Here is a 21,630-nt window from a genome sequence, read left to right on the forward strand (position 1 = left end):
GCCTCACCCTGGCCCCCAGTGTAGAGCCCTGCAAATCCATGGATATCTCTGGATATTTGCAGATAATTTTTGTGGATCATGGGTTGGATGCTGTTCCTTGTTTGTGCAATGACACAGCATCCTGTCTTGTGCAGACTGCACTGTTCATTCAGCCAGCGTGAACAGAAACATTGTCATGGTGCCAACTTCATCCCATGTTGCAAAACTCAGGGTAGAACAGGTGAACAGAAATCTAGAGCTGGAAGAGGACAAAGGGCTGCTTAGAAGAGAGGCCCTAACTCTTATAAACCCCTCGTAGCGGCATGGTTACACTTGAATAATTAATTCCCAGGCTGGGTATAGGCACAAAGATGTTATCTTGCTTCTCTAGCTGTGACTTCTCCATAAACAAAAGTTTGACTGGCAGTACTTCAAGTTTCAGCTGGGAGTAGAAAATCCAGCTGCATTTAGCCTGTTTCCTCTATCACCACCAGCACCACAGATCCTGCCATCAGAGCAAAGCTGGCAATTGCATTCATGGTGTACCAAACAGAATAACCTTGAGCATGTTGTTCTACACTACTCTGGAGATTGCTTCATAGGCATACCAGGGGGAGAAAGCTCATGTTTCTCCCTGCTGGGAGTCTGACAAGCACAGGTTGAAATACAAGGTTCATCAGCACACTGTTTGGTGCTAACAGCCCCTACCTAGGTATCTGTCTGCTTTCAAGGTCCTAGCCCAGCTAGTGCCCCAATAACCAACATATCCCCAAAGAAATGTGGAGGTGCACCACCTGCAGGAATGGCCAGGAGCCCAAATGGTATTTGAAAAACTTGAGGCCCCATTCAGTGCTTTGGGCAGATTCTCTCCTGTTCAGCTCAAGTACCACACAACATGATGAAACCTACGGGGCTTCCCCTGGTACAGAGACCCCCAGAGGGAGGCAGTGGGCTCTAGGTGGTGCTGCCTCCTCTCCACCAATGTGGGCTGCAAAGAGGAGCCTCCAGCTAGTAGGGACAGAAGCAGCCACAGCAGGAAACTTTGAGCATTCCCAGAACTTTCTACAGTTCTGACTGGACTTTGCCTGCCTGCCTGCCTCATGCTGAGGGGCTGTTTGTTCCAACCCCCAATCCTTCAGTCTCCTCACCTTAAATTCACACTACACCTGACTTGAGCCTTGTCACCATCCCTTCCAAGTTAGGCTGATTTCCTCAATTCTCCCCACTCCCCCTGCCAGAGTAAACCTACCCGCCCCCACCACCACATATCCACCAAAAAAACCCCACAAACTAGTCATGGATCTAGTGTGCTGTTCATTACTATGATATTGTTCACTCTGCTTGTGTTCTACCCCTCCCCCACTGGCTGATGTATTTTGATTGCAAGCTCTTCGGGGCACAGACTGTCTACGGCTGTTTGTAAGGGCCAATGAAGAGTAGGGGACCCTTACACAGCACTGTAGTAAGTGTTTGTCATGCTCTGCCCAGGAGACCCAATGACCTGAACAGGGGCCCAGCAGGCCAGGAAGTCATGTTCCAGTTGACAGGCTGCAATGTAACAAGAGCATGACATGTTGCTGTCTTGCTGCCAGGCCAGCTCACAAGAACTGGGGCCTCACCTCCAAGGGGCTGTGCTAGCGCATAGTGTGCAGCTGGCCCTACATGGAGCTCTTCTGGGAGAAGACAGTTCAGGGCAGGGGGGGCTGAAGCTCACTGAGGGGACAGTTACCTTCTACGTCAATGGCAACACCAGGGATACAACCCCTTCAGCAGCCTTGACAAGTTTAGCAGGTGAGAGTGCTCCTGGGGGCAGTAGAGATGTAGGACTTTGTGTGTGGAACAGGGCCCTCTGCAGGTCAGGCCCCTTCTACAGGTGGAAGGAGGGTGGGTTCCGCTCCAAGTCCTTGCAAGAGCTGTATTCCTGTGGCCCTTCAAGAGGCTCATCCTGAGCTCCCATGTATCAGCCAACTGTGAGTTTACATCCACAATGGAGGGCCAAGGCTGGGGTTTTCTGTCCTGTGCAGAGCACTAAAGGAGAGGGGAGAGGACTGAGTGAGCATAAGTCAAAGGTCCTCTGGATAATAGCGTCAGCCTTGCAGCTGTCTCACTCGTGCTGGGAAGGTGACACTGCTTCAGCCCCATCTCCCCCTTCCCTTACAGGTCAGGTGTCTGCTCTACATCATGGCCTGCTCCACTGCTGCTGGCCCTGAGATCCAGCCTGGAGGCCAGAGTTGCCACCTACCAGAAAGGTGCCTTTGTATTGTGTCCCCAAGCCTGGCCAATGCACTGCCTGTCTACACAGCTGCTTCCATAGGCTGGCCAGGGCAGCTTAAGCAGCAGAGGGTGAAGAAGCACAGAAAACAACCTCAGGCACCCATTCACCGGACTTCAGCTGCATGTCCCTGACATATCACGTATCCCAAACCCTCCCAGGTACTCAGTTCCTACCCTGCGCAGAGTGTCTCACTCCCTTCAAACGACTCAGCAAAGAGGGCTGTTAAGAAGATTCTTACCCTTGCTCTGGTGTGGGGAGTAATGTAGTGTCAGATGCCTGCAGGTGGTCGAGGGAACATATCACCAGATATCAGCCGTACCAGGAGAGAGGAGCTGGAGCGCCACTGAGAAGCAAAATTGGAGAATAACAAATACTTCTCTGCTGGACTGTATTTACTGAGGGATACGGTCTCCTACATGCTCAGTTACTGAGAGATAATCTACACTGATTGCTATATTTGCTTTCTACAACCAACTCTCTGGATAACTTTTCATGTGTACCCCAATATTTGGATGTTAATATCTAAAGTGTATTGCTAATTTATTTGCCTAAATTTGGGTTGTTTCAGATTATGCACTATATGTATCTTCTGATTTTTAAACCAAACTATGTATTTTTGGATAAGCTAAGCACTATACCCAGATACACCCTCTTTTTTCTTAACTTGTATATTATATAATTTTAACATTCGCTTTAATAAATTTGCTGCTGTCCTAGCTCCCATCTGACCTGCCAGCTCAGGAGCAAAGATCCTTCCCTCTGAAATCGTAATGATCAGCTTGGGGGGTTGGTTACTAAGCACTGGAGCAAAAGAGTAGCCACACAGGTGGTAGAAGCACCCTGTCCATATGCTCACTGTCATTCTGATCTAGTTCTTTAGGGGTAAGGGAAGAACTTAGTGTGCGTAGCTAGTAATCAATCCCTGATGACAGTCATTAAGATTCTGTGTGGTTGCCACTTCTGTCTTCCAGCACTGCCTGGAGGGGCAGACCCTCAACCAGCCTGAAATGGGGGCAGGCCCTGGAGCCTCTGTGCTTATAGCAAACTATGTCTGTGAAAAGCACAGAGCTTACTGTCCTTGCCTTTCAGGGCTGGATCCAAAGTGAACTTGGGGCACACCATCAGCTGACCTTTCCAGCTTGGGGGATGTACCTGCCCAGAAAAGGAGTGGGCCTGAGGGCCAGTGGTGAAGCTGTGGGGGCTGCAGCAGCACTTTTTTTCAGTAAGAGTGCTTAAGGCAGATTAGCTCTATCACCAGGAAAGGGGGCCCAGCCCTGAGTCCCAAGTGGAGGAAGGCACATAACTACCTTTTGAGGTCCCACCTGTCTCCTTGATAATTCCTACTGGCTAGTTTAGGCAGGTCTCTGCACAGCCCTCTGGCTTTTGTGAATCCTGTTCTTAGGCACCAAACTCTCCCACTGCACAACATAGGGAATCTGGCACCTAACCTGGACTTTGGGATTTCAGGGGGCAGTAGGGTGTCTAAAGTTAGGTGTTACAGTGCAGTCCGATTCCCCTTTGTGGATCTAGCACCAAGTGGCCTAGCAGATGGCTCCTGCCCATTGAGTCTGGGAAGAGGTGCTGTCCATAAGTGTGCGTACACTTCATGGAGAGGCACAAGGACAATGTACCATGCACAGCTCTGCCCTCTGCTCAGTTGTAGCTGGGTGAGTAACCAGCCATTCTGCTTTCTCTTGTAGATCAGCCCCAAAGGCTGCAGCTCAGAGAAATACACCACGCTTTGGGGCTGAGTTTTGGTTTTTATTGAAATACAAAAAGTGCAAACTGTGAAATACAAGATTGGTGCAGTGTAGAAGGAAATAAACATGGATGTGAATTAATGTCACCGTAAAAACCCCAGCCCTTACCTGCTGAACATCAACTGGAGAGAAGGCAGGGAACACCAGCAACAAAAAGCAAAGCTGTAAATTGCACTAAAGCACCACTGCTTGAAAGAGCAACCAGGGGCTAGTTTGTCCCTCAGAGGTCTCTGCTGAGTCAGCAGAGGGGTTACCATAAGGCATCAAATTGACCTTGCCCTCACCTGCATCACCCAAAGGCTCTGTTTCCAGAAGAGACGGACAGAGGGCTGACAGCTGGGGCCAGTTGTGAAGTCTGGCCCAGGCTGCTCAGACACCACTGGAATGAGGGGAGGAGGGAAATTGGGTGCTGCAGAGCAGGGCACAGAGAGGAGACAAAACATGTCACCCTCAAAGGGCCACTGTGGCCAATATTTAATATGGAAGCCTGGGGAAGGGGCTCTTGGGCAGCTGTACCCAGGAGTAGGACACATTATGGGAGACAAATACACAGAGTAACCATGGGTCCCTAACCTGCCACCAACCGCCTCTTACAGGTAGCAAGGACTAGAGCCTAGTCTCTTGGGCCAAGGCTGGTCCTCTAGCCACTCCAGCTACCTGCATGCTGCCTCCCTCCCAGCTCTGCCTCAGGCCGTACACCCAAGGAGGCAGATAGACTAGGAAGGCAATTCAGTCCTGAGTTGGCAGAGACATGGACTCAGTTGCCCACCTGCCACCTGGCGTGGGGAGCCAAGGGCTGCAGTCAGGCCCAGGCCACAGTTTCACACACAAGCCACAAGAGTAGTGTCTTCGTAAAAGGCATCCCAAAGCATAAATTGCAGAAACAAAGTAGCCACCACTGCTATGCCTGTTCCAGGCCTCTTGGCAGCACTGGGGGACCAGGCAGAGGGTGGGTAAAGGAATATTTACACTGGAGCGCTCCCAAGACCTTGCGAGCCCATTCCCACCATCTGCAGTACCAAGAGCCTGCCTTTTCTCCAAGTCAACTCCCTTGCCTATGCAGGGCTCTGCCCCAGGAGCTGGGTTATCCCCTAGCACAGGGATTTGCAGCAGGTCCCGTTACACTCAGTGGGAAAGCCCATAAACTCAGGAATTTTAACTACTTAGAATTTTTTTTGTTAAAGTGTCTCTGGGAGGCTAAGGAAATGCCTTCCCCAAGTGCAGCCTCAGCCTGCCCCTGCCCCTCGGCTGTCCAGCCCTGCTTTTTTCAACACCGAGCAGACCAGGATTCAGTGCTCCCAGCTGGAACTCACTGCAGGTAGCAGCAGCTGAGCCTGCAGCCAGGTCCTTGTGCCCCAGCCCATGAGGAATTTCTGTTCTGGGCTACTGGCCTTAAGATTCTGCCTGTTCCCAAGGAGGCCAGCAGGCTTTTCCTTTCCTCTGGGGACAGTGAAGCCAAGAAACATTTAGCTATGGCCTGGATAACATCAGCAAACCCAGCTTAGCTTCACTCTGAAATACATGCAGGAGAGGATGCTCCCTTTAGAGTGGGGAGACAGAAGCTGTGATATGCGATCATGCAGACAACACCCCTTTCCAGAGCATCCCACTAAGCATGGCCTAACATGGGGCAAGCGTAGGGCTCTTCCTACACTGCCCCACCCCTGACCTCAATAGGAGCACTGAGTCCCTCCAGCTTTCCCAAGAAGCCTCCATGGCAGATCTATCCTCCATGCTGGATCTAGCAGAAGTCAAAGTGAACTAGAAGCCCTCTGTGACCCACCCAAACCATCACTATGGACTTATTCACAGCAAAGGGCATTCGTGTCCCAGAAATTCAACTCTCACACCAGCATGTCCAGCTCCAGGCCTGGTCCCTCCCCACCAGAGAGATTCACTCGGTAGCCAGGGTGGGATGGGTGGCTCCAAGCTGTGCACAGCCTGTTCTCCAGCCCTCCTCAGAATTCTCCGCTCCTCCACTTGCCCAGCTCACCCTTCTGTGGGTCATCCCAAGAGCAGTCAATCAATCAGCAATAGCTAGAGCTGCTGAACTGGGCCTGGGTTGCACTGCAGGCCTGACAGTTCTTGCCAGTTCTAGGTCCCTGCTCCTGGGCCTCGCAGAGGAGACCCCCTTCCTGTTGTTGATGCTCATCAGTAGTTTGTCGTATTTTTATATCAGGATATCAGCCTTCGGTCAGATTCTAGGGCAGGTTAAAATCCTATTAAAAGCAGATCCACTGCCACTTTATAAAACGAGCTCTGCTTGGTCCCAATGTTTCCCCACTGCTGTGGCGCAGCTGGGACCAGGACTGGCCTGGGGGAGCAGGGCACGAGAATTATGGGTCTTGGGGAATGAGGCTAGAAACGGAGAGTATCGCTCAAGCATGGAAGCCATGGCCAGGAAACACTAGCTCTCTGTTACTTTAGCATGTGGCAGAGGCAGCGGGGATCGCTCCACACTAAAATCAACCCTGAGGCAGTGACTGCAGTGCAACTGCCTCAGGAGGGGATCTGGCCTGCTCTGTTCCTGAGCCTGGCCTGTAGAGAGCCAGCTCCCTCCCTAGCTGCCTAGCACATAAGGAGTGCATCAAAGCAGCTCCCCTGAAAGGCTAGGGGAATGCTGCATGGCACAGTTCTGCCCTAGTGGCTTTGGCACATGAGAGCTCAGCACCTGGGAAGGTTCCTGCGATCCAGGCCTCGCACACTGGCTAACGTTTGGCCTCAGTGCACAGGCCCTTCCCTTCAGGCCACATTCTGACTTATATTTTTGCTGGAAAAAATTCCACTCACCAGCCGGGATCAGAGACTGGCCAGCAGACAAACAAGGGACCCAGGAGTGTTCCTGTGCTGCAGCCATAAGGAAGGGAAGTGTCAATTGTGGTGTTTGGCAGTGGGGAGTCAAGTGCCACCAGGGCACTTGTCCCTGGCATGATTCCAACAAGCTCACTGATCACAGAGCATTACAAAGGGGACCGCGCATGCCCACTGAGGCCATGTCTGGAGTGAAACCCTCCCACCAAGAGCTGGGGACAAAGTCAAGGGGACCATTAGAGCCAGATCTGAGTAGTCGTGGGCTACCACATGCCACACACCCGATCCCCACCACAGCCCTGTTAGTGAAGGTGAACAGCACCTGCAGTGGGTGCTACCGCCCCTTGGAGAGGCATTACTAGCTCCCTGGGGTAGTAGTGTCAGCAAGGGGCGGGGCTAAGCCAACTCCCCTCATTCACAGAGTCTCTGGCAGGGCCCAATGGCCCAGCCCCCGGAGAGTTAGTTTCTCCTTCACACACCTGCTGTGAGCCAAGGGCAGGGTTGGCGTTAGCCCAGGAGCAGCTGGTGCTGTCCTCACCGACACCTGAAGCACAAGGCTTACCTGATCTGCTCTGGGTGAGGGCAGGGAGCCAGGACACTGGACTCAGCTCCTGAGAGGAGGGGCTGGCACAGGGAGCCTCCTGTCACACAACTCAAGCCAAGTCCTGCCCAGGTGATGCAGGCAGGAGGAATGAGCTGGGATCTTGGGGAGTTGCACAGAAGAGGGCCTGCTGGGGGGAGGAGAGGAGGGCAGAAAGAAACCTGTGAGGGGAAGGAAGGAGGGAATGGCCCCCAGTAGAGCAGCATGGCCAGGGATGAGCTGCACAGAATGGCCATGGGGACAAGACTCCACTCCCAGGAATGGGGAGACCAGCTCCCCTCCCCCACCTCTGGCAAATGCCTGCCTGCTCACTCACTCTCACAGCCCTCACTCAGCTCAGCAGCTCCAATGGACCCTCTGTGCTGGAGGCTCCTGGCCATGGCTCCAACAAGATAGGAAGAGGGAGAGGGAAGGTGGGCACAGTGTGCTAGTGTGGACGGGCCCCGGCTCAGGCCTCCACATCCTGGAACACCTCTCCCTGATAGTCCAGCAGGAACTTGGTAAAGGTGTTGATGGGGTTGATGGCCTTGAGGGTGATGGCTACATCTTTATCCCACAGCAGATTTGGGCCGAAAACCACGGCCAGGTTGGTGTTCGTCATCTTGTTTACATCACTGTGAGTGGAGACCTGCGTGGGAGGGAGAGAGGACCCCTAATGACTCAGAGCAGCAACAACAGCATCAGCACTCTGCCCTCCCTGGTGCCTCATAACGGCACAGTGGGGGCTCAGGTGTCTAGCCTAGAGGGGGAAATTGAGGCACATGAAGCAGTACAGGGCCTCCGGGACGGAGAGGCAGGCTTGCAATGAAGACACTTGACTGGGCCTCAGGGGACCTGGGTTCAATTCCCAGCTCTATCACAGACTCCCTGTGGGACCCTGAGCAAGTCACTTGGTCTCTGTGTGTCTGTTCCACATCAGTGAATGGGGATGACAGTCCTTCCTTTCTCACACTGTCTTGTCTCCACAGCAGGGACGTCTCTCGCTGGGCCCTGAGCCTGGCTCTCTAGGAGGCGCTGCCATACAGATGATGACAAAAGCAGAGCAGGAGAAGGGTTCCAGCAGCCATGAGCCCAGGCCTATGCTCTAACCACCCTCTGCTGATGAGTGTTAGGTGCAAGTTGAACTGCAATTTCCCAGCCCACGCCAAATAATCAGCTAAATTAATGTAGACATGACCCTAAATTACCCCAACCCTCTCCTACCCTGGAAAAGCTGGAGGGGACGGATAGGCCTGGAAGGGGTGGGGAAGGCAGGGAATAGAGTCCAGGGTCCCGCCCTGGGCCCCAGGAACTGTCAGGGAGGGATGGCGTGAGTGATATACAAGGCCCAACATCTCCAGGGCTTTTGAGATGGCAAGTGACACCCTGCCACATTCTGCACCAGCTGGCATCTCATCCTCCAGGCCACACAGAGACACCTTGACCTGGGGTTTTTTGCCCCTTTTGCTGGGGATAGACTTGGCTCATTAGAGCAGTTCCATAGTAGCTGGAAGCTCCCTGCAAGTCCAATAGGGCAGGATCTGGAGCTCATTTTCTATCCCGTTCTCACTGCACACCTGTTTCTTGGTCTTTACCTTCACTAAAGGAAGTTTCACTTTATCTCAGCTGCTGTCCTGCCCTCTGCCCCCCGCCCCAATGGGAGGAACTACCTGAGCCTGACGAGTCAGAGCCGGTTCCAACCCTTGGGGAAGGGGGATGAAGGGATAAAGAAGGGTGGTTTCCTGGCCCAAGCCGCGCTCTCTCTCAGCTGGGCAGCATGTGTGTTGGGAAAGCAGGGAATGGGCAGTAACGGAGCTGGGCCCAGGTATAGTGAGCTAAGAGGAGACCCCCTCAGAGCCAAGTGCAGCAGCAAACCTCTGCCAGGTAGGCCATCAGGAAACGGAGCACTTGGTAGTTTTCCTCGGGCAGGGTCTGGAGGGTTTTGCGAACAACATCCACGCGATTCGACTCCTCCACATCTGAAAGAGAAACACACGGGGCACGTAAGTAGGTGAGCAAGACCCTAGCTCACACCAGGCAATGAAGGGGGGGGAACCTCCAGCTTCCATCAGGCAATAGGGCAACCCTGATTCACATTGGAAGGCTTCTCTGATAGGAGCCCAGCTCACAATGCACGGGTACCCCAAGCAGGACTCCCTCTCCTCCCCAACCCATAAAGACTCCCTTGGCAATGGGGGCTCATTCATGCTGCCTGGATTACTTGGAAAGGCACCAGAGCCACAGCCTGGGATCAGGGGGCGTAGCTGTGTGTCTGAGGTAGCCTGCAGGAGATCCCTGCCATCAGGGAGTTCAGACTTCAGTTGCCTGCGCCCTCTTGCCCCCAACTCACTCTGGAAGTTGACGACGTGGTTGTAGAGGCTAAAGGTGAGCAGGGGCTCTGGCAGCTCCCGCAGGAATGTCTTGAGGATCACGGCAGCAAGGTGAATGTCACTGTATTGCTGGAAATCCACCTGTATCCCTGAGGACCAAGAGCAGGCACAGGCTCAGAGCCCATCTATCAGAGCAGGAGCACACTGCATAAGGGAGAGGGGCAAGGGGCAGGACTCCCTCCAGACCAGCAGAGCAGAGCATGGTGTCAAAGCCCAGCTCTGGAGCAGAAGCTCCCTGGGGACGAGAATGGGGCCAGACTCACTTGAGATGCAGGTAACTTACTTGCCCAGAAGACAGAAGCAACATCTTTGCCAATTCCAGCCCAATGTCCCCAAGGCTCATCACCCCAAACAGGGGTCTTTTCTGGTCTTGGTCTCACTCTACAGGGCAGCAATGGGAAGGTAGCATGCCCAGCCCCGGGAAACAGAAGTAGCTCCTCAGGGAGCAGGTTGGGAGCCTCCTCAGGGAGCCTCTCCTGAAACAGGGATGGGGGGTGCACGTTTTGCACTGCTCAAACACAATTCCTCTGGCAGATTACAGACAAAGTTCAGTCCCCCTTGGTTAGCAGAACAGAGAGCAGCGTTCAAACAGGCTTTCAGATCACAGTGGAATGAGTTAGTTGGATCCCAGCCTAGATCCAAAGAGGTACTTGTGCACACACTCCTGTGTAGTGCTAGATGGAGCTCATATTCCCCAGCACTGGGCGCAGAGCAAGAAGCTTGATGACAGCAGAGCCTCAGAACAGGAACAGTGCAGAGGAGCAGAGGCTGAGCGTCAGGACTGGTGAGGACCAGAGAACTCTAACTTGGAGGTGAGAGTTGGGGAAAGTGGAGGGGTCACAGTGAAAGGTTCTCCCGAGGAGGGACACTTACCCATGTTGTATTTTTGTTGGACCTCTTTCACAATCTGTGTGGAAGCTGATCTCCGGAAAATCCCCTCTGTGGTCAGAGCTGGGGGGAGAGAGGCAGAAGGAAAGGGAGAGCTCAGACCAGGCCTGTCACCCACGGAGCTCTCCAACCCTTCCAAGCCAGCCACAGCACATAGCAAAGCTGACAAAGCACCAGCTTCTCCTATGTGCACAGGAAACCTCCGCACACAGCTGTGGAGAGAGCACTGCCCATGCCCAGTACCTCGGGGGAACGCTCAGCACCCCCATGTTCATCTTTGTAAAATGATTGTGTGGTATCCAGTGCAAAGTTTGACATGTCAGGTGTCTTCGGAAGGCTCATGATGCACTGAGCACGGTTGTTATAGTGATGTTATAATAATTGTTATGGTAATGTTATAGGTTATATATATAGTTATGAGGCTGAAAATGTATCCTCATGGCTTAAAGCAAGCCCAGGCAAAAACTCCCCAAGAGCAGAGCGGCAGTTCACAGCTCATCAGGGCGTGGATGGGACAAACCCAGCCCAACTTCGCAGGAACAAAGGACACTGGCCTAGGCAGCAATAAAGAATCTGTTAGACTCTTCAGGGAGCCATCCCCTTTCCTTTGGTGAGTTTGGAACTGCGACGTGGTAACGCTCACCTGACTTGGAGGGGGGGGTAATGCTAAGAGGGAAGAAAGGACATGATAAAAGGGAGAGACGTTTGCCATGCTCTCTTTCTTCCACCTCCATTTACAGACACCACACAAGCGACTGAAGCACTGATCAAAGGGGAGAGTCTGGCCAAAGAGCAACCAGCCAGCCTGTGGTGAGAAGCATCTAAGTTTATAAGGGCACTGAAAGTGTTAAGATCAGCTTAGAATGTGTTTTGCTTTTATTTCATTTGACCAAATCTGACTTATGTTTTGACTTAAAATCTATCTTTATAGTTAATAAATTTGTTTGTTTATTCTACCTGAAGCAGTGTGTTTGGTTTGAAGTGTGTCAGAAGCTCCCCTTGGGATAACACGCCTGATACATATCAATTTCTTTGTTAAACTGATGAACTCATATAAGCTTGCAGCGTCCAGCGGGCATAACTGGGCACTGCAAGATGGAGGTTCCTAGGGTTGTGTCTGGGACCGGAGATATTGGCTAGTCAGTCAGCTGCACAATCCAAGGAGCAGCTTACATGCCAGAGGCGTGAACAGCCCAGGAGTGGGGGTTCTCACAGCAGAGCAGGGTAAGGATGGCTCGCAGAGTCAAGGATTGGAGTGACCTAGCAGATCATCAGTCCAGATAACACCAGAGGTGAACGTCACACCCAGACACTGTGCAGGAAGGAGGGCATGACAGAACCTCTCTTCTTGGCTCAATCACTCGTATTTAGGCTCCAAATTGTTCTACAGTCATTTTCCCTCTGTTTCATAAAGATCTGATTGGCATTAGGAACGGGAGAAGAAGGCACCTGCATGGTAATAGGTTGGGTTGAGGGTTTAATTTATGCACTCACCATGCTCCCGCAGATAGGCAATGGTTTCCCTGACCACCAGCGGGATGGGGGCCTGATCAGAGCTCTTCTCCCTGAGGCTGCGGGGAGAACAGGAAGTTAGAGGTTGCCAGTTACCTCTCCCCCACATGCAACTCATCACATCTGACATATGTACATAGCAGGGACCTCTGCAGGATCCCTCTCCCGACCCAATCCTGTCCCACTCTCTGCCCCTCGGCCTGCTCCCCCTCCCTCTCCCCAGCCCAGTCCAACCCACATGTTTTTGATACTACAATACAAGTATGTTACGCTGCCTCCTACTGCTGGTCTGTGTTGAGGAGCAGTGACTGCATTACAGCCAGCATCAAGGGCCCAAGCTGGAGGCTTTGGTTGCTGGGAAGGGGCCAGGAAACAATTGAGGTGGCTCTGCAGGATGCAACTCCTTTTTTTTTCTCCGCTTTAGACAAGGACGGAGGAGAGTTTAAATGTAGGAAAGGGAAGTACAGGAATCCACCTAGACAGCAGCTGGCTGCTGTGTATTACTCTCCAACAGCTGCCATTACATCCCGCAATGACAAATGCCCGCTGGTTCAGTTAAGATGATCAGTAATGCTATATCTAATATTGATATGTACATCACCATCGTTTGGCTTCAGAGTCAACCCCCCATTGCAAAGAATGGGCCAAGTCACCTCTCTGAGAGAGATCGGTTCAGGATGCCTGCAAGCTCAGCCAGCAGTCACTGCACTGGTTACACTGAACTCACGTTTGGAAGGCTTTCACTGCAGCCAGAAGGGCTAGAAAATCACTTCCCAAACTGCCTCAGGGAGAACTGCCAGAGCACATGGAGCTGACTCCCCCTCATTTCCAGTGGCTAAATTGCATTAAAAGCTAAAAATACATTAAAAAATACTTTCCTGATGTCACTTTCCCATGTCAGTAATTCTGAAGCTATCTCAGGGATGTGATGTGACCAGGAAAGGGTGGGGAAGCAGAGGCAAGGGTGAATGGCAGGGGATATGTCCCTGAGAATCCCTCTATTAAACCAGCATCGAAGCTATGGAAAAAGTTGAAGGTCAGAACCTCTGCCCTACTCCAGCAGAACAACACAGGCCTAATGCCATTTCAGCTAGCACCTTGAGGAATCCTCCAACTCCAGGAATCCTCATATGGCACAGAAGTGCTATCCTGGCTTGTACTCCAGCCCTTCCCACTCCTAGTCCCACGTACACAGGCGTGTAGCTGGGGTGTTCTGGCACCCTAGTGAATCCTCAGTTACTGAAACAACTCCTTGGGGGTTGTTAGCTGTCCGCATGTAGAGAAGCCCTGAAGTGCCTCTAGTTTACACCAAGAACCAGCCCAGAAATCAGCCAGGCCAGGATTCGAGGTGGGCAGAGGGTAGCTCAAGATCTGGGCTAGAGAACTGAGTTTTTCTAAATGACAACTCAGATTTTGCCGCAATTTCAAGAAATGGGCAATTTTGAGGCCATTTCTGCAGCTGCACTATTGCATTATACACACGGCCCTGGCATTAGCTGGCTCAGCAGCCAAAGCAACGCAACTCTGAGATACTCACTGCTGCAGAGAGACCCCAAACTGCTGGTTTGGCAGGGGTGGGCGTGGGGGTGGCGGCTTCTGGGGCACTTGAGAGGGTTTCTGCAGTGATTTCAGGTACTCGTCATATCTGCAGTAAGAGAGACAAATTGGAGGGAACCAGCCCATCTCACACAGGGAGCACCCATCAGTGCCTGCCATCTCACACCCACCACCCATTCCACTGCCTTGTGGAAGTAGCCAACCCAGCCTCTGCTGACCCACTGGGAACTGCCCCAAAGACAGCTCTAGCCTAGTACTTGCTGACTCCAAGGACGGGCAGCTCAGGAGTGCTGGGGCAGCAAGACCAAAGGGCTCAGGCTCCAGCAGAGCAGAGGGAGCGCGGGGGGAATCTGTACAAAGAGAGGAGCTTGCTGGGATGGACAGAGAAAAGACAGGGCGAAGGACCGTGCAGCTAGGAAATCAGGGCAAGTTTGTTGGAAGACGAGCGGTGATGGGATGTGGGTGTACGTGTGTGCGTGTAGGAGAGAGGTAAAGCCACAGGGATCCGAACAGGTTGGAGGTGCAGTTGAAGCACCTTTGGGAGGCCACAGCGGACAGCTGAAGTGAGAAGGCCCCACTGAGCTATTGAGCAAAGTGGCTGCACAGGCATTAGCAGACAGGGAGGGACAGCAGAGAGATGCCCAGGGGCAAAGTCACTTGCCTGGGAGGAGACTAAGAGGCAGAAGAGACAGAGGCAGCACAGGGGCCAAGTGGGCCTGAGCCAGGCACTGATGCTGGAGACAGGCAGGAGGGGGAGCTAGGAAGAGCCCCCTCTCTGAGGCACCTCGGCACTGCCAACTCGGATGAACCATCACTTGGGAGCAAAACAAGGCCCCTCCCCATTGCTTCCTTCCCCCTTGCCACTGTCTCCCCACCCCGCATCTTTCCTCCTCTCACAGAGCTGTGGATAAGGGGTAGGCAGGCCACATGCTCTCACTTTAGCACCTGGCTTGGGATCCCCAGCTGCTCCAGCTTCACATGCTCCTCCAGCTCACTCAGGAAGTTTGCATAAAAAATCTTCCGTCCAAACTTGAAACTGCAAAACAGGACAAGCAGCTCCATGAGGGACCCAGAGTGACTAACATCAGCAGAGCTGGGGGAAGATCAGGGCAGGACCAGCACAAGTGAGCGGGCCTTAGCAGAGCTGTCTGGGGGACCAAGTGCTGAAACATCATGGGGCCCGAGGGGCAGAATTGAGGGGCCTTGGCAGTGCTGGAGGCAGGACAGGTTCAGAGTAGGGGTACCACACAACACAGCTCTCTCTCAACCCACATATTCAGTGAGGCAATGCTAAGGTTCCTCCACAGCCTGGCTCAAAGCCTGGCAAAGATGGGCTCTGTACAGCACAGCACTGCCCCTCCCTGGGCTCTGCAGCAGGCCGGAGACCGCTCCTCTTCTCAACTGTGGCCCATGGAGCTGAGGTTTCACTGGTGACACACTGAACATAGTGCCCCCCTGGGTTTCATTCTCCTCCTCCCCTTTTGTCCCGGTGCTAACACCTGGGACATGTGGCCTTTGCAGGGGCTGCATTCCCCAGGCCCCAGCAGAGGGGCTCTTGTTTTGTTCGGATCTTTCAGGAATAATGGGAGGCATATCCCCTGAGAGGTTAATGCAGGAGTCACCAGCGCAGGCACAGGAGGAGCTAGAAGCCTGTGCTACCCTCCTGGCCTGCTAAGGAATGCTGCACATCCCACTGCACCCAGGGAGCTTGAGCCAGCCTCCGCTGCCCCCTACCTGATCAGAGGCTTGAAGAGAATCAGCAGAGTCTTGATGAACATTGTTGGGTGCACAATGTACAGTGCTTTGATGTTCTTCTTGTACCTGCCAAAGGAAGCTGAGTGAGGGAGAGCTCTGCCTCGGCTGGGAAGCTGGGCAGCTCCATGAGCTGAAGCCTGCAAATGGCTCCCTGGTGCTCTAAGTCCCTCTCTTCACACCCTCAGCACACTGTGCCCCTTTTTGGGGCCCCCCTTGTTAACCCCATTCCCATCATTTCCCAGCCCTCAGCCACCCAACAAACTCAACCCCTGCTCTTTGCCACGCCATGACTCCACTGAGGGAACAAGCTGCCACGTGGCCTGGACACTTGCACTGACTCTTGCCTTTACTAGGCCCCTGCTACCCTGGAGAACTTCCCGCAAGAGCAGTTTGTACCCCTCACTCTGTCTGTCTATAGAACTTTCTATCTTCATAGCATTTGACAAACATCAGTTCATCCCCACCACCTCCCAGCAGGTAGAGATGTGGGAGGGATCATGATCCCCAAGTTACACATGGGGAAAGGACTTGCCTAGAACATGTTTAGCTCCAAAGAGGATCACACAAGGAGTCAGACTGTAGCAGAGAACTCAGGAGTCCTGTCCCATTGGCCACACCTACTCACTTGCGGTCAAATTCCCGGTAGGCATCCCGCAGCCAGCTCAGGGACGGCTTGTTCTCACTGGTGAGGCCATGGTGCAGATACACCAATGTGTAGTCACTCTCCACATACTGATCCAGCGTGAACTTAAGATATCTGGGAAGACACAGGAACTTCTGAGCTCGCAGCATGCATTGGCATGTATATAAGCTTGCTCTCTACTGGCCACAGTTGGCATAAGGAAAATTCTACCGCACTGCAGAAACGGAGGCACTTGTGCCCTGGGAGAGGAGCATACAGGAGGGCAATTTCTGGCTGGGGATTGGCTGGATGCGTGGGGTGCAGTCCCCACCTAGTTGGAGACTGTAACAGAGTGCACATATCCAGCCAAAGCAGCTGCTGCCTGTAGATCTGCCCCCTAGGATTCAAAGTTCAGGGACTGTCTCAGATACAAGCTGTCACAGGAGCAGTGTGCCCCCAAGGCAGTACTCACTGCAGTAGTTTCACATGGTCAAGTTGATGGCTGGGCGGCATCCGGCAGGCACTGAACAAAATGACTTTCCGTCCATACTTGTCATCACCTGGGAATGAAATGCCAGAGATCACAGGGAGATTCAGGGACAACACTGGGCTCCCAGCAGCACATGTGCAATGGAGCAGGAGTCCATGTCCCTCCAGCACAAGGCAGAAGCCTGAGATTTCACAGCAACCAACACAGCTTGCCTTACCAAAGCCCACTTGATCCATAGGTGGGGGAAGGCATTGATCTGAAAGCACCGGGCCCTAAGGGCAAGTAATGTGAAAGACGTCTGGAGCCAGTATGCCGTATATGCCACATAGCCAGCAGGAAAGGGCAGGATGTGGCACTCGGATGCCCTGAGGGATGCAGGAACCCTTCCCCACACAGTGGCCTCAGATAGAAACAGAGACTGCCCAGAGTTGGGCACCTGCAGCACTGTGGCTGTATGCATTGCTACTGAGATGTGAGTACCCCTGGTGGAGGGGAGACCTTCCCCTTGCAAACACAGAGGCTTCAGAGCACGGGATCAGGCTATGTGCTTCTCTCCTGGCGTTTTTGCTCTTGCTTCAACTGAAGTTTTCTCCTGCATGTACACTGAAATCAGACCACACCCTATGGAAGAGGGTAAAGCTGCATGAAGGACAGGCTGGCTTTGGGCATGATGGAGCAGAGCAGAGCCAGGGGATGAGGGGCAGGCTGCACCCGGTGGTCTTACCCCTCTCCTCCCCAGAGCCTATCCTAGAGAAGCAGGAATTTATACCATGAGCCTCAAGTGTTTCGCAGAACAATCTTGTTTACTGGCTTCATCACCTGATGCAGCCTAAAGGTATGTCTACACAACAAAGAAAAACCCATGGCTGGCCCATAACCTTCTCATCTTGCAGAATCCTAGAGCCTAGGCTCCAGCCCAAGCCCAGATGTCTACACAGCAACGAAACAGTCCCAGCCCGAGTTGGCTGGCATGGGCCAGCTACGGGTGTCTAGTTGCTAGTAGACATACCCTAAAACTGTTCTGGAGAGATCACCTGGCACATCCAGTGTGATCCTACCAAACTTAGCATGGGGACAATCCTACCCAACTCAAAGCCCAGCAAAGAACAGCTCTCATCACACCAGATGAACTCCACCCTAGGGAAATGCTCCCTGATCCTCTCCTGTGGTTTCACAGACCATGGGCCAAATTCTCACCTGACATAATTCTTATGACCTCAGTGGACTTCTGCAACAGAGAATGTGGCCCCATGAATGAAGCTCTAGTAGGGAGATGAGGAGAGATTTTGAGTGAGAGGATAGAGGGAACTGCACTCTATATTATCTTGGGCTTTTCTCCTTTGTACTGATTCACTAAGCATGTGGGTGCACAGAGCCTCAGTGCAGCATGCACACATATATCACCTGCATGAAGGAGCCCTCCTCATCCATTTCCATCAGGATGGCTTATTTTCAAATCCCAAGAAGGGGTGGGAACCGCTTCCCTAAACGACAATGAAGACCAAACCTTGTCCTGAGAGCCTCAGTATCCTGGTGAGCCAATGCAGCATGTCCCTGCCCAGTAAAAGAAGGGGGAATACAGACTGTTCTAAGCAGCACCAACAATGCCACAAAGGCTGCCTCATAGAGAAGAAGCAGAAACTTTTCCCCATTTCAAACTGTAGAGTTGTCCAGTATCATTCACAACCACTGAGTCCCCTCATTTCTCCGGTTCCTCATTTAAACTCACCTCCCAGCGGGCATGCAGCCACTTCTCTTCACAACCCTGCACTGGGATCTTGGACCCCAACTGCCCCTTTATTACAATCAACGCCCAGCAACTGAGATCTTTAGTCAAAACAGAGCAAAGCAGGTTATCATGTCTAACAAACAAGGGGCAATTCCAAAGTTTGCAGAAATAATGCCTGCCTGCACTGAAGCAAGTGCTTGTTGATGCCAAGAGCAGCCGCAGGTCCGCATGTGTGTGAGCTGTGGCCACAACACCCAAGAAAGCATTACCTCTCAGGGGCCAGCAGTCCTCAACCCCATCCACGCAGTCCTGGCAGGGAGATTGGATTTCCTCTGCAGTCTCTCACTCTCATTTTCCCTTTCCACTGATATTTTATTGTATCTCACCAGACAATACAAAAGAATGTGGAGTTCACCCACATAAACAAACCGGTCCCTGTACAAAAGTTAGGGAGACAACTAAGGCACTAGGGGACAGTTCTGGGTACAGACCAGGTGGGGGTGATCAACCATCACATAAACACAACAGTGACATGCTGGGGTAGAAGGCACTGAGAAAGGACATAGTACCCAGCAGATACACAGGACCTGGAGAGGGTGATGCAGAGACCATTGGGAACACCACCAACATCAAACAGATTATCCCACGGGTGCCCAAACTCTGTCTAACCAAGAAGCTTCTTGACAGCTTGCCATACACCCACTGTGTATAAATGGGTACATTGCAGCTGCCTTCATATTGAAAATAGAAGTATAGCCCACAAAGTCATGGGCTGGTGGATAAGGCACTATTACAGCTTCCCAGTGTGGACTGGTCAGTCACCCTCTATGTGCCTCAGTTCCTCATCTGTACAATGGGAATACTTTCTGACTTCACAGGGTGTTGGCAGTATAAATCTGTTTATGTTTGTGATGCTCTCAGGCACTGCGATGATGGGGGCCCAGATAAGAATAGAGAGAGACTCCACGTCCCAGTATGCAGTGTGGAAAGGCGCCATATGTTGGGAACTGCATTCTCTCCAGGCCACCCCTCCAGATTAATAGCTGCATGGTCCACATTTAACTGCCTTTCAGGTAAGGCTAGTTTGTGAACAGAAGTCAGGAGTGGAGCCAAAGCATGGCCAAGTTCATGCCTTTGCTGTGAATGCTCTGCACTGATGCAATATCCACAGCAGAGTACTGCGCTGAGATCCTCGAGAAACCGATTTCTGAGCCTGGCAAATCACTAGACATGGACTAGCTGAAGCACATAGCCCTTAAGGGCAAATCAAACTACAGTACCAAAACACCTGCCACTGGAGCAACATGAAAGACAATGCTTAGGGCCAGAAGGCAGTGCCTGTAACTGCGATCGGTACAGAGTCCTGGTGAAAATGCCTGGTGCTGTCAGTTCGGCAGCCTGAGTTATACAGGAGGTCACACGAGATGATCACAATGGTCCCTTCCGGCCTTAGAATCTACAGATCCAGGATCAAGGTACAGTCCTTGGACCAGCCTTAGAGAGGAAGGCAAATTCTCTTAGATACTTGCCAGAAGAAAGTAAACAGAAAGGAGCATCTAATCCCTCAGAGAGCTCCAGAAACATGGCTAGATTTCCCTTCCAAAATCAGAATAGTACATTGTGTAAGGGCATTAGGTAAGGCAGTGGGAGAACTATACTGAGACCAACACACCACCAGTGCCAAGGCTTCTCCTTAACTTCCCTGTACTGAGCTCAGTCAGCTAACTTACAAATCACCTGAAACAAACTGCTTCAAATCCCATTTCCATCTCAGAACAGACTGCTCTTTCCAGCCAAGGCAAAGCCAGCTTCCAAGCATTCAGGGGGCTTTGAATTATCAATTTATTCCAATTTATAAATGAGCAACTGCAGCCAAATCAACAAGCTTTTGCCTAGCTGAGGAAACCGCCTCCAGGTGGCCTCTCTGCCTTGGAGAGAGCAGATCATGTCTGATCTCAGACAGATGTTCCATTCCTTGTACTGTTTGGTTTTGAAAATGCAAGGTTAATCTTATTTCTAAGTCTCTACATTTTAGCCACTTATTTGCAGTGCAAACAGCTATTGCTTCCACTAGGCACAACCACGGACCTTGAACTAATGACGCCACTGTTCGTTTGTTCCCCTCCTCTCCCAAATGGGGTATGTTCAGCAATAACTCAATTAGCAAACAACCAGCAATAAGTGATTATACGGCACCCAGAGTCCAAAGCACACAACAAACATCACACGTAGATGTCCAGACACACAAGGAATCACTTCAGCTAACACTGAAGTGCAGCTACCTTTGGAGTGGAACATAACAACAATGCACAATGGTATGCAAAGAATAGTACTATATTCATTTCGTAGATTCCAAGGCCAGAAGGGGCCACTGTGATCATTGTGACCTCCTGTATTACTCAAGCCATAGAATTTCCCCAAAATAATTTCCAGAGCAGAGCTTTTAGAAAGACATCTAATCTTGATTTCAAAATTGCCAGTGATGAAGAAGCCCCATGACCCTTGGTAACCTGTTCCACTGGTTAATTACCCTCACTGATAAAATTTTATACATTATTTCCAGTCTGAATTTGTCTAGCTTCAGCTTCCAGCCACTGTATCGTGTTATACCTTCTCTGCTAGATTGAAAAGCCCACTATTAAATATTTGTGCCCCAGGTAGGTACTTACAGACTAATCAAATCACCCCTTAATGTTTTCTTTTTGAAGCTAAGTAGATTGAATTTCTTGAGTCTATCACTGTAAAGTGGGTTTTCTAATCCCTTAATCATTCTCGTGGCTCTTCTCTGAGCCATCTCTAATTTTTCAACACACTTGAGGACTGAAACTAGTGTGAATTTGGGGAGACTCAACATAACTACTCGAACTAGAATTAGAGCAGGACCCAAGGTAAACACCCTGAAAAGTACATGGTGTTTTTAAGGACCAAGTGATCAGCACCTCAGTTTTCTTCCTCATCCATAGGGCAGCACCTCCAGCAGCACAATACACTTCCAAATACCAAACTGGGGCATTGGGGAAACAAGAATTATGACACCTTCTAAACTGTCAACACAATACCTTGCTTTTTCTAGAGAGCTGCCATTCAAATGTTTGAGATCACAGCCTGAGATGTGCTGGTTATGTCAGAAGCACAAGGTGTATCGGAGCTATAATATAGTCCTAATAAGACCATTCTGCATTAAATGGAACCATAAATCCATTAAGGGAACTATTTGCTTAACTGTCTGCAAAACTCCCTAAACATTTCCAGGCATGTTTCACCTGGGGAAATACTGCCCAG

At 51.6% G+C, this 21,630-nt stretch overlaps 1 protein-coding gene across 5 annotated transcripts in view; it reads right to left on the reverse strand.

Moving 5' to 3' along the window:
* Positions 1-4,002: 4,002 nt before the first annotated feature.
* The window catches only part of ARHGAP1 (Rho GTPase activating protein 1), a 34,456-nt gene continuing 16,828 nt past the window's right edge, over positions 4,003-21,630 (reverse strand). For 3 of the 5 annotated variants that reach the window (XM_032775069.2, XM_032775067.2, XM_032775068.2), the window contains exons 4-13: positions 16,602-16,689; positions 16,133-16,264; positions 15,487-15,573; positions 14,690-14,788; positions 13,733-13,840; positions 12,178-12,254; positions 10,669-10,746; positions 9,756-9,884; positions 9,281-9,384; positions 4,003-8,054 (exon numbers count right to left, since the gene is read on the reverse strand). In XM_032775069.2, coding sequence (XP_032630960.1) covers positions 7,875-8,054; positions 9,281-9,384; positions 9,756-9,884; positions 10,669-10,746; positions 12,178-12,254; positions 13,733-13,840; positions 14,690-14,788; positions 15,487-15,573; positions 16,133-16,264; positions 16,602-16,689 — 1,082 coding nt within the window. In that variant the 3' untranslated portion in view covers positions 4,003-7,874. The remainder of the gene's footprint in view (positions 8,055-9,280; positions 9,385-9,755; positions 9,885-10,668; positions 10,747-12,177; positions 12,255-13,732; positions 13,841-14,689; positions 14,789-15,486; positions 15,574-16,132; positions 16,265-16,601; positions 16,690-21,630) is intronic. The other 2 variants (XR_004372987.2, XM_032775070.2) reach the window with 2 other exon arrangements.

Source organism: Chelonoidis abingdonii, chromosome 4 (genome assembly GCF_003597395.2).
Source record: "Chelonoidis abingdonii isolate Lonesome George chromosome 4, CheloAbing_2.0, whole genome shotgun sequence".
NCBI classification, from domain to species: domain Eukaryota; kingdom Metazoa; phylum Chordata; order Testudines; family Testudinidae; genus Chelonoidis; species Chelonoidis abingdonii.